Source organism: Triticum urartu, chromosome 2 (genome assembly GCF_003073215.2).
Source record: "Triticum urartu cultivar G1812 chromosome 2, Tu2.1, whole genome shotgun sequence".
In the NCBI taxonomy this organism is placed as follows: domain Eukaryota; kingdom Viridiplantae; phylum Streptophyta; class Magnoliopsida; order Poales; family Poaceae; genus Triticum; species Triticum urartu.
In genome coordinates, this window is record NC_053023.1 from 157,209,495 (window position 1) to 157,220,327 (window position 10,833).

The 10,833-nt window shown below is 52.0% G+C and overlaps 2 protein-coding genes across 2 annotated transcripts; both read left to right on the top strand.

Annotated features, from left to right (window-relative positions):
* Positions 1 to 2,268: 2,268 nt before the first annotated feature.
* On the top strand, positions 2,269 to 4,548 carry LOC125536520 (L-type lectin-domain containing receptor kinase SIT2-like). Its single transcript, XM_048699755.1, has one exon. The coding sequence runs from the start codon at positions 2,390 to 2,392 to the stop codon at positions 4,406 to 4,408; it is 2,019 nt and encodes a 672-aa protein (XP_048555712.1). The 5' UTR covers positions 2,269 to 2,389; the 3' UTR covers positions 4,409 to 4,548.
* A 1,676-nt stretch (positions 4,549 to 6,224) lies between these two features.
* Positions 6,225 to 7,028, top strand: LOC125535509. The gene has a single exon (XM_048698575.1). The coding sequence runs from the start codon at positions 6,225 to 6,227 to the stop codon at positions 7,026 to 7,028; it is 804 nt and encodes a 267-aa protein (XP_048554532.1).
* The last annotated feature ends 3,805 nt before the right edge of the window (positions 7,029 to 10,833 follow it).

Genomic DNA, 10,833 nt, shown 5'->3' on the forward strand with positions numbered 1-10,833 from the left:
CGCTCGGCCCCCGACCTCCCACCGTAACCGGGAACTCCCCCAAATTTTCCTCCCCCTCGCTTCTACCACGGTTTTTTTCGTTATGGACGGCCCAAAGAATGTCATGCAACTGCGTCTCCGGCCCGCCCAGGACGAAAAGCCCATTTTTTGTCATGATTTTTTGTCATAGAAGTAGGAGCCCACCACATCTATGATGATACCGGATTTTGTCACAATTATCGTCATAGAAGTGTCATATGTATGACAGAAAAAAATTTCGTTCGGCCCAAAATGTCACGGATGTGTCTTTTTTTGTAGTGCCACCTTGGCAAAGGAGCGCTTGAGGGGCAGAGGAGGGTGAGTGGGGAAGAGTGAGAGAGAGGAACGCCCGAAGCGTCGCACCTCAGCTTTGGTGGCTGGAAACCCTAGCGATGGATCTAGGGTTCCCCGGCGGAACCAGAGCCAGTTAAATACCTCCATCTCTAGGCCCTGGATGGGTGGGCCGGGCTCTTCCTGCAACCCCTGGCCCAACGCCGGACTCGACAGCACAGGAATCACAGGGGGCACCTAGGCCTGGCCCAGCCCGGATGTGGGCTTGGGCACCGAGCCCTGTAGCTCCGCTTGGCAAACCAGCCCGCAAGGCACCAGCGTCCCAGCCCTAGGACCTGGCTCCCGCGCCGCCGCCGCCAACACCCCCGAGGCCGGCGCGGCCACCTCCCGCGGCGGCGCCGGAGGAGCCCGAAGAAGGAGGACCGCATCTGCGGCAGTGGCGGGTAGGCCAGCAGAACCCCGTCGGACTACGCCCACCGGAGCAGCACCCAGCGGCCCCCAGCGCGACGCCCCGCTCCTCCTAGAACCGCGGCTACCGGGCACGAACGCCTGCCTTCGCCCAGCCTTGAGAGAGCCCCCGAGCTCCTCTGCCCGCGCCATGAAATCACCCACCGAGCACGGGGCGCTGCCACTCCCCGCCGCCCTCGTCGGCCAGAGCCCAGAAACGGCTTCCCGACCAGCCTCCGGCGCCCGCGAAGGCGCAGGACAGCCCCAAGCGCGGCAAGGAGCACGCCGGCCCCGCGCCCGACCGGACCACCGTCCACTCCGCCTCAGCCAGCCGGCCGGGGGCCACGCAGGCAGCATCGCCCGCGCCATCGCCTCCCAGATCGCCACTCCGTACAGGAGCCGTTGGAGACATGTGTCCTCTATTGACCTAATGATCTCTTCGTCTCAAATAACCTGATTAACACATGTCTGCGGGTGAAACATGTCTAAACTCACCGAATAATCTTTCTCACTGCTTGTAGTCACTATCAGCTCGTCACATGTGCAGCCCCACCAACCATCATGAGATCTCGTCACACCCTTAAAAAAACACCCAGCTTCTTAGGGTTTCTTGTGCCTTCCGTCGGCACCGCTGCCGATCTACCTCGTCTCTTGTGGTCTTAGGGCCATGGAGGTGTGGTTGATCTCGGCCCGTGCCGCTGGGAGGGCTTCGTTTTTAGATACTTTTTTTGGTTTTGTTACGATTTGTGTTCTGCTTAGAGAGACAAGGCGACCGCAACTCTCTGAAGAAGGAGTAAGTTTGTCCGTGCCTAGTCCCCGTCCCGGTGGTGCTTCTAGCGTCATTGAAGGGCGTGTGGAGCGGGGGATCTCATGGGATCCGGTCGGCATTTGTCTTCGTTGGATCCATGTCAATCTGATTTTTGTTCGTCTTTGTTTGTGTGTCTACGGGTTGGACCTTCCAATCTACGCGTCACTTCATCGGCGGCGGTTCCTGTTCTGGTGCGCTGATCTCATGAGGCCTTAGCATGACAACTTTCTACCATGTACTATAACAAAGTTTGTCCGGCTTCGATGAGGAAGGGGCGATGACAGCGGTGCTCCTTCGACTCGCTTAATTGCTTATAGTCGTCGGACCTGGACGTATATTTTACTTTGGATGTTCTTTATACTACTTTGACAGAGCCGTATACATACACCACAAAATAAGTATACATCATAGCTAGAAGACCGTGTGACAGTGCCGAAACCCTAGTCAACGTTCAACGGGTGTGAAAATCTGAAGTTTCTTACTCCAAATCACTCATATCACTGCTGCAAGGCCACTTGCCAAGGCAAAAGCGACGACTTGAGAGTGGAGACGTCTGCAAGTCGACGGACGTTTCGGCCTGAGAAAGACAGCCCCCGAATGGTTTGACCAGAGCGCACACCACAACTAGCAGCCCCCCATCCATCTACGTCGCTTTCAGTTGCTACTCGGAACGCGCCACAAGCCCTCTAGTTTACCTGAGTTTTTCCTTACCACTTGGCCAAGAAAATTTTCCCTTGGACCGCAAGCACACAAGAAAACGGAGGATTTACACACCCGCAGGCCATTGCCAAGAACAGAGCGCCGGCCGGCGTTCCTTGGAGAGCCATGCTTCTCCACCCTCACCACCTGGTCCCTCTGCTCCTGCTCCTCGTGGCTGCGGCGAGCGGCGACGGCGTGCAGTTCAGCTATAACGGCTTCGCGGGCGTGAACCTGACGCTCGACGGCGCGGTGGTCATGCCCAACGGCCTGCTCATGCTGACCAACGGCACCATCCAGACGAAAGGCCAGGCCTTCCACCCGTCCCCCCTGCCGTTCCGCGGCGGCGGCGAGGCGAACGGCACCGGCGACGGCGCCGCGCGGTCCTTCTCGACCACTTTCGTCTTCGCCATCTTCGGGCAGTACGCGGACCTGAGCAGCCACGGCATGGCCTTCTTCGTCTCCGCGTCCAGGGAGCTGCTCTCCACGGCGATGCCGGGCCAGTTCCTGGGCCTCCTCAACGACACCGACGGCGGCAACCGGAGCGACCACATCTTCGCCGTGGAGCTCGACACGCTCTTCAACGCCGAGTTCCGTGACATCAACAGCAACCACGTCGGCGTCGACGTCGACAGCCTGGTTTCGGTCCGTTCCGCCGACGCCGGGTACTACGACGACGGCACCGGGACGTTCCGGAACCTGAGCCTGATCAGCCGGGAGGCCATGCAAGTGTGGGTGGACTACGATGGCGGGGCCACGGAGGTCGCCGTGACCGTGGCTCCCCTGGGCATGGCCAGGCCCAAGAAGCCCCTCCTCACGACCACCGTCGACCTCTCGCCTGTAGTGCAGAGCACGATGTTGGTCGGATTCTCGTCAGCAACAGGTGTCCTCGCCACACGCCACTTCGTCCTCGGCTGGAGCTTCGCGCTGGACGTGCCAGCCCCGGCACTGGACATCTCGGCGCTGCCGGCCTTGCCACGGGCCTGGCCAAAGCCACGGTCCAGGGTGCTGGTGATCGTGCTGCCCATAGCGTTGGCAGCTCTGGTACTCGTTCTGGGCATCGGAGTGTACATCTTTGTACGACGGCTTGTCAAGTTCTCGGAGCTGCGCGAGGACTGGGAGGACGCCTTCGGCCCCCACCGATTCTCATACAAGGAATTGTATCATGCGACCAAGGGGTTCAGCGACAAGAACCTGCTCGGGGCGGGAGGCTTCGGAAGTGTGTACAGGGGCAAGCTCCGCAAGCCGGACATGGAGGTCGCCGTAAAGAGGGTGTCTCATGAATCAAGGCAAGGGATGAAGGAGTTCGTCGCCGAGGTCGCAAGCATCGGACGGCTACGGCACCGGAACCTCGTGCCGTTGCTTGGCTATTGCCGGCGCAAAGGGGAACTTCTCCTGGTTTACGATTACATGCCAAACGGAAGCCTTGATAAATACTTGTATGATGCATCCTCAACAGGTACACTGGACTGGCCTCAAAGATTTCACATAATCAGAGGTGTGGCTTCTGGGTTATTGTATCTCCATGAGGATTGGGAGCAGGTTGTCATCCACCGAGATGTGAAGGCAAGCAATATTCTTCTAGACAGCGAGATGAATGGGCGGTTAGGGGATTTCGGCCTTGCAAGGCTGTACGATCATGGGACGGACGCCCATACAACGCATGTGGTTGGCACCATGGGCTACCTAGCTCCTGAGCTTGGACACACCGGCAAGGCAACCCCGTCGACCGATGTGTTCGCCTTCGGTGCATTCCTTCTGGAAATCACGTGTGGGCGGAGGCCAATCGAGCAAAACGAGCACGACAACCGCATCGTGCTCGTGGATTGGGTGATCGAGCAATGGCGCAAGGGTTTGATCATTGGCGCGGTGGATACGAGGATTCCAAGTGGGTTTAGTCCGGACATGGTCTCGCTGGTGCTGAAACTTGCGTTGTTATGCTCGCACCCATTGCCTAATGGAAGGCCAACCATGCGGCAGGTCATGCAGTACCTCGACGGCGACATGGTCCTCCCGGACTTGTCGTCCGCGTACCTCAGTTTCACCATGCTGGAGCGGATGTATGATGGGGACTTCAACCAGAAAATGTTGCCATACGAATCATCGACGAGCATGGGTGCAGTTTCTGATATCTCTGGAGGGAGGTGACAATGTTCTTGCGGTAAGTAGGATTGTGTAACTAACTATTAACTGACCTGTGGCTCCTATACACACATCTATGTTGTACATATTTTTACCTGAAATGTATGACCTGATGGTTACCTAATTTATGGTCGAATTGCCTATAAGCAGAACAATGCAATCAAACAAGTGACATGTGTTTTTCCCCGCACAAAAAAGAAGAAGTGATATGTGTTTTTGTTTTATTTTCGGAGGTATTCAAGCTCTGAAACACATCGTATCTCATCGTATCTCCATTCAGAACGCTCAGCGTAGCTTCTCTCGCCTTAATTATAGGATCCTAATAGTATAAGGGGAACGTTCCTTCCCCTGATACCCCGGGGCGAATAAACATTCCGCCAGGGTACATCAGAGCGATGATAAAAAACCACGCTGGTGATTTCTTTGGTGATTTCAAGCAATCTGAAGGGACTAATGTTCTGAGATATAAAGGGATTGAAGAAACTCCTTGGAAAGTATGAGGGAAATAGCAATAATAAAGGAGCGAAGAAGCCACTTCAGACTTAACTCTAACATGAATACACGCAGCTAGTAATAGGCGCAAGGCAACAACAACAAGAAGCTCGTAAGACATGCAAGTATGAAGGGAACAAAACACGATCAGCGAGCAGAAAAGATTAGCCAGACGAAAGGGCAAAACCTGATCCAAACATCAGCTAGTAGGAGCGGCGAATAGCACTGCCGGCCAGCAAACAAAGCAGCGCGTAGCCAGGTAACAACCCCATTGCAGGACCAATGGTAAACGTGGAAGAAACCTTCCTGTGGATCGAAGCAAGGGGTGTGCGGCGTGAAGTGTGAGGTGGCGGTCGTGAAGGAAACTAGAACACGGAGAAGAAAAGACTACGGGAAGGAGATGAGATAAAGACAACGGAGCCACACAGGCAATCGAGCTGGCAGAACCCACCACATATACTCGTACACGTGGACACAAGCCCTGGAGCAGAGAAAGAGCGGGCGATGAGGAGAGAGTAAAAGAAGCAACGCTGCCTACCCCTCCTTCCACAGTGTGAAGACACATCAGCGGGATGGGTGGGTAAAAGAGCGGCATGATGACCAGTAAGCTGCCGCAGATGAGTCACTAAGAACAACTCCAACGAGACGACTCATTTTGTCCACGGGAGTCTGTTTAGGTCGGTGTGGACAGATAAGTGACCCAACGCGTCGATCTAAAAGGACTTGTGTCCGTTTTTCGTCCGCCTGCCAACACACTCCCGCTCATTTTTGAGCCGGATTTGCGTCGGCGCAGACATGAGACGGATGCGCGCGTGCTTGCCTTCTCCTTCCTCCGGGCCCGCTTGTCGGTGGCAGCCTCCACCATTTTCCTCCATTTCTTTCCAAAAACCCTCCCGCCCGCGCGCGCTCCCGATCCCTGCCATGGACGACGACCTCGACGCCGCCGCCGGCCTCGCCTCCCTCGCCTCGTCCAGCATGACGACCGCGCCCTCCGGCAAAGGCAAAGCCTCACGCCCCCCGCAAGACCGTTGTCGTGGCCAAGCCGAAGAAGACGCTGACACTCGAACAACGGGCAAAGGAGTCGGCCAATAGGAAGGGTCGGAGGCAAGCGGCAGACGCGAGGGACGAAGCCATCGTGGCGGCCGCCACGCAGCAGCAGGTCAACAATGCCCGCGTCGCGGCGGCAACGAGGGAGGCGCTATATATGCTAGGGTTAAACCCTAGCCAGCACGGCCTCGTCAACGCTGTCGTGGCCGCGGCCAGCGCCGGCTCATCCGCATTCCCTCGGATGGTGCTGCCTGACTCGCCCCGCGTGTCGGCTTGCACCCCGATGCCCGGCTTTCACATCTACCTGCAAGCCTCCTGCCTCTCCGGAGAGTGCTCGCCTGAGGTGAGCGTGGTGGCACCTTCCACTCCCACGCCCATCGACCTCAACGCCACACCGGTGGCCGGTGGCTCGTCATTCGGAGGCGTGAGGAAACGCGCGCGACACATGCCAGCCGACGTGTTGCTGGGCGCACGCAGCCTATTCGACGGAATGCCGGCCTCTGGCGATGACGACTACATGCAGAACATCATCTTCGAAGGTGGTGCGCCGGCCGATGGCGGTGCCACCGGGGCTGGCTACAATACCGACGAGACACAAAGCCAAGACGGCCGAGGGGTGTTCACGCCATCCACCTTTGATCAAGATCAGGCGACCTTCATGCATGATCAGACCGGCCTGGACCTGGACGGCTTCCCACTTGACCACGAGTTCTCGGAGGACTACGGGCAAGAGGACGAGTGCGATATCGAAGGGGAGCCTTTGTTCGAGGACGAGCTCACCAACCAAGCCGCCGGGGTGAAGCCGAAGCAGAAGAGCAAGTGGACCAAGGCATACACGGCGGTCGAGGACAAGCTTATTTGTGAGTGTTGGAGAGACATTGGGCAAGACCCCAAGACGGGCACCGAACAAAAGCATTCAACCTTTTGGATTCGTGTCCACCGTGAATTTCATGGACGCAAGAAGTTTCCGCCGTACCAAATAGTAAGCACGCGTGGATGGGTGTCCATTTCAAAGCGATGGAGGATGATTCAACAAGAGTGCAATAAGTTTTGTGCCACTCTTGAGAGCGTCAAGGCCGCCCCGTGAACGGCATCGGCATGCAAGACATGGTATGCTATCAAGCCGCCCTCTTTTGTGTCATTTCGTTTATGCTTGCGTGTTCATTTCTTTAAAAATACAGGAGATAAAATCGTTTGCGTAGCACATAAAAATAACATCTCTTTAAAATAAACCAACAATCTCGTTGCACGAGTAAATGGGGTTGCGAGGCTATGCCTGAACCCTTAGCCTAAGGGGACTACTCGTGCATCGCAAATAGATCACAGGCAAAAGACATTGCAGATCATACTTGAAGATTAGTGGTTGAATAGTATTACAATGTCGTTGTATGTGAGGTACCCTTAGTTATAAGTTTACGCTATGCCTACGGGGATGAAGACTAAATTGGCGGAGATGAATATGGGGATGTTTGTTGTAGATGGAAATGGTGCTAGCTATGAAGGGATGACTTGTTGGATGAGTGACTCCTTTCGTCGAAGGGTTTTCTTCTTCTTTAATGGTCCTAGTGTGCGGAATAAAGTCCCACCTCACCCGGCGAGGGACGCGACCATCGGTTTATATACCCGCGTCGCCGCCCGCTTCACAAGCTCACTACACATAGCTACTATGACTCCCCTGTTGTCGCCGTTGCTGGGCCGCTCGACGGCCGAAAGGCTGTCCCTTTCGCCTTCAGGCTAGATCGGGGTGGTTCTAGTAAAGTCACCATGCGCGCCCCGCCACGGCTGGGTCTTTTTTTAATACGTTTTTTACATAGATTATTTTTTGTTATATTAAACACTCGACAAAAGTCATGACAGCAGTAGTACATTAATAAAAAAATATCATATTTGAAGCTTAATAATGAAAATAATGAATGAGATGAACCCATATAAGAAAGAATTTTAAAGTGCCATGTCTCATATCCTTTAACAAAGTAGCATAAGTCTCGTATCCTTTAACAAAGTAGCATAACGAATAAACCAAAAGTGCCATGTCGCATTACAATCCAACAAAGTGATAAGTACCCAACAACAGCAGGGAAACCTTCTACCGGCGAAGACACAACAGTGGATGCCCACGCTAAGCAGAGTATGACGGTTGACTGGTTCGGCTGCGGCGTGAGGCTGCCGTCACCGAAGAATAACATGAGGTGCGGGTGGGTAGAGGGATGGCCAGGCCAGCGGAGGGAGTAGGGTGGGCCGGTGAAGCGTGTGCGGCATCACAGCCGTCCACAAGAGAAGGGAGCATGCAGTCCCGCAAGCGCTGGTTTAGGCGGCTGGAGCAGGAAGATCAGATATTGAAGAAGCACGTCGGCCCTTGGATGGACATCCACCAGTCATTGCTGGAATTGTGTGTTGACCGACAAAGTCTTGCGTAAACAAGTCAGCCTAGGAGGAGACAATTTCACACAATTCAAAAAATTATCAATAAAAATCAATTTCACTCGCTTCCTAAAACATATTTCATTCATTTATAAAATACAATTTCACTTATCAGATAATATCACCACAAATATGGAAGTGCTTATTGTCATCGAGGAAAAACACACAAATATGATGATAGCAGCAGCAAAAAAAGTGGATGAATTATATCGGCTCGGCTCGCCCTCGACCGTCGCCGCGCCAAGCATCCTAAATCCACGCACACGCTTTAGGTGTGATGCACTTTTTTCTATGTGTGCACGCAGCAGTTTTATAGCCATGCAAGTCTTCAAATAATTACGAGTGGACATGCGACTACGCGTGGTCGGTAACCACATCACACTATGCCGCGTGATTCGTGTAACTTGAATACCTGCGGGCTGTATATGATTTCCATCTTTGATAAAACGTTGCAGAGGCCGGTCTGCAGATAGCTCGGAATCATCCCCGCCGAGCCAGCGTTGCGATCAGTGTTGTCAAACGTATTTTAATTGCCACCATCGTAAGCAATGCTGTATTTCACCGTATTCAATGGATAGGCCCCAAGTAGCTGACAGGTTTTTTTTTTGAGACAAAAGTAGCTGACAGGTGCCGAACCTGGGCGAAGCAGCTCCATCCCTCCAATCTGGGCATTTGCGCGGTTTGGACTAGTGACATGATGGGCCATCAATTTTTGCATGCAGGCCTGCAGGTTTGGACTGTCATCAAGGGAGAAGATTACTTAAAGATCCTGGGTTAATGGCATTATAATTACGGACCTACAACCAATAGTTTAGGGTTTGTATATCATTTTTTTGGAGATTAGCGATGTGAAAATAGAGAAACGCTTAGAAGGAAAGCAGATTTTTTTCTTGGGAGTGTTCAGGCTTGTTAATGTCGAATTGGAAAATGCAGTATATTTTTTGCTCACTAGTTCGTGAGTTCGATAGTATTTTAAAAAAAATCATAGGTGCACAGTTACAGAAAACAAAAGAGAAAGGACCTACACATAATTGTATCATTATCCGTTGGGAAAGAGTGGATCTAGAGCTTGGTACGTGACGTCTAATGAGCAGCACTCTTAATTGAGAAAATTCCTTATTTAACAATATTTTAAAATCTGCTTCTTTATTTGATACCGGAAAAAAAATTCTTCTCTATTTGACACAAATTCTAAATTTTATTCCCTATATGATATTTTCGTTCATTTTAAGTGTAAATGACATCTAAAAAGACTCTTTTACCCCTCATATGATATGTGTGTGGGGGCAATAGCGCACACACGCGGTACCAGTGCGAGGGCAGGAGCACACACGTAGCAACACATACACATGCACCAACACACACGCATGCACACACTCATGCAACAAACACGCACACGCACGCACGCACACACGCAGCAACACACATGCACGCGCACACACACGCAGCAACACACACGCACGCAGCACACACATATATACACACACGTAGCAGCAGCACACACGCAGGCAGCACATAGGCACGCAACAGCACGCACACACACGTGCGCATGTACACACGCAGCGGCACACATGCACACACACATGCAGCAGCAGCACATATGTGCGCGTGCACCCACACACGCAACAGCACACACGCGCGCACACACATACCGCATGAGGGGCAAAATCGTCTTTTCAGATGTCATTTAGGCTCAAAATAGACGGAAGTGTCGTATAGGGAATAAAATTTAGGACTAGTGTTAAATAAGGAATAAAAAAAATTCAGTGTCAAATAAGGAACCAGATTTTAAGACAGTGTCAAATAAGGAATTTTCTCTTCTTAATTAACTTGGTTACTTTGCTCAAAATCTAAAACGTAACAGTACACTAATTAGAGGATATAGTCATTAAAAAAAGTGCTGACTCCATAGGTCGGAAAGGTCGCCGAGGATAGCATGGTTAACAAATAGTTTACGGAGATTACTTAAAGATCCTGGGTTATTAGTACTCTAATTACGGATCTACAGACAATAGTTTGTTCACAAATAGTTTAGGGTATGAACCATTTGTTTGGAGATTAGCAATGTGAAAATAGAGAAACGCTTACAAGGAAAGCATGTTTAATTTTTCTTGAGAATAGTCGTCCGTGTTAATTTTGAACTGAAAGTGCAGTAATTTTTTTTTTCAAAATGGAAATGCAGTATATTTTTGCTCACTAATTCAACGAGTTTGATGTATCGTAGGCTGCACAGTTACAAAAAACAAAAGAGAGGGGCCCTGCTGCTAATTGTATCATTATCAAGTGGGAAAGAGAGGATCTAGAGCTTCGTGCGTGATGCCTAATGAGCAATACTTTTACTTACATTAGTTAGTTTGCTCCAAATCTAACACGTCACAATACACTAATTAGAGGATTTGTCATTGAAAAAAGAAATACGCTGACTGCACATGTCTGGAAATTGCCAGGATAGCCTTTGCTCCAACAGGCAG

Coding starts and splice junctions, on each gene's coding strand:
- LOC125536520 (XM_048699755.1), top strand. CDS start 2,390: ATGCTTCTCCACCCTCACCACCTGGTCCCTCTGCTCCTGCTCCTCGTG.
- LOC125535509 (XM_048698575.1), top strand. CDS start 6,225: ATGCCCGGCTTTCACATCTACCTGCAAGCCTCCTGCCTCTCCGGAGAG.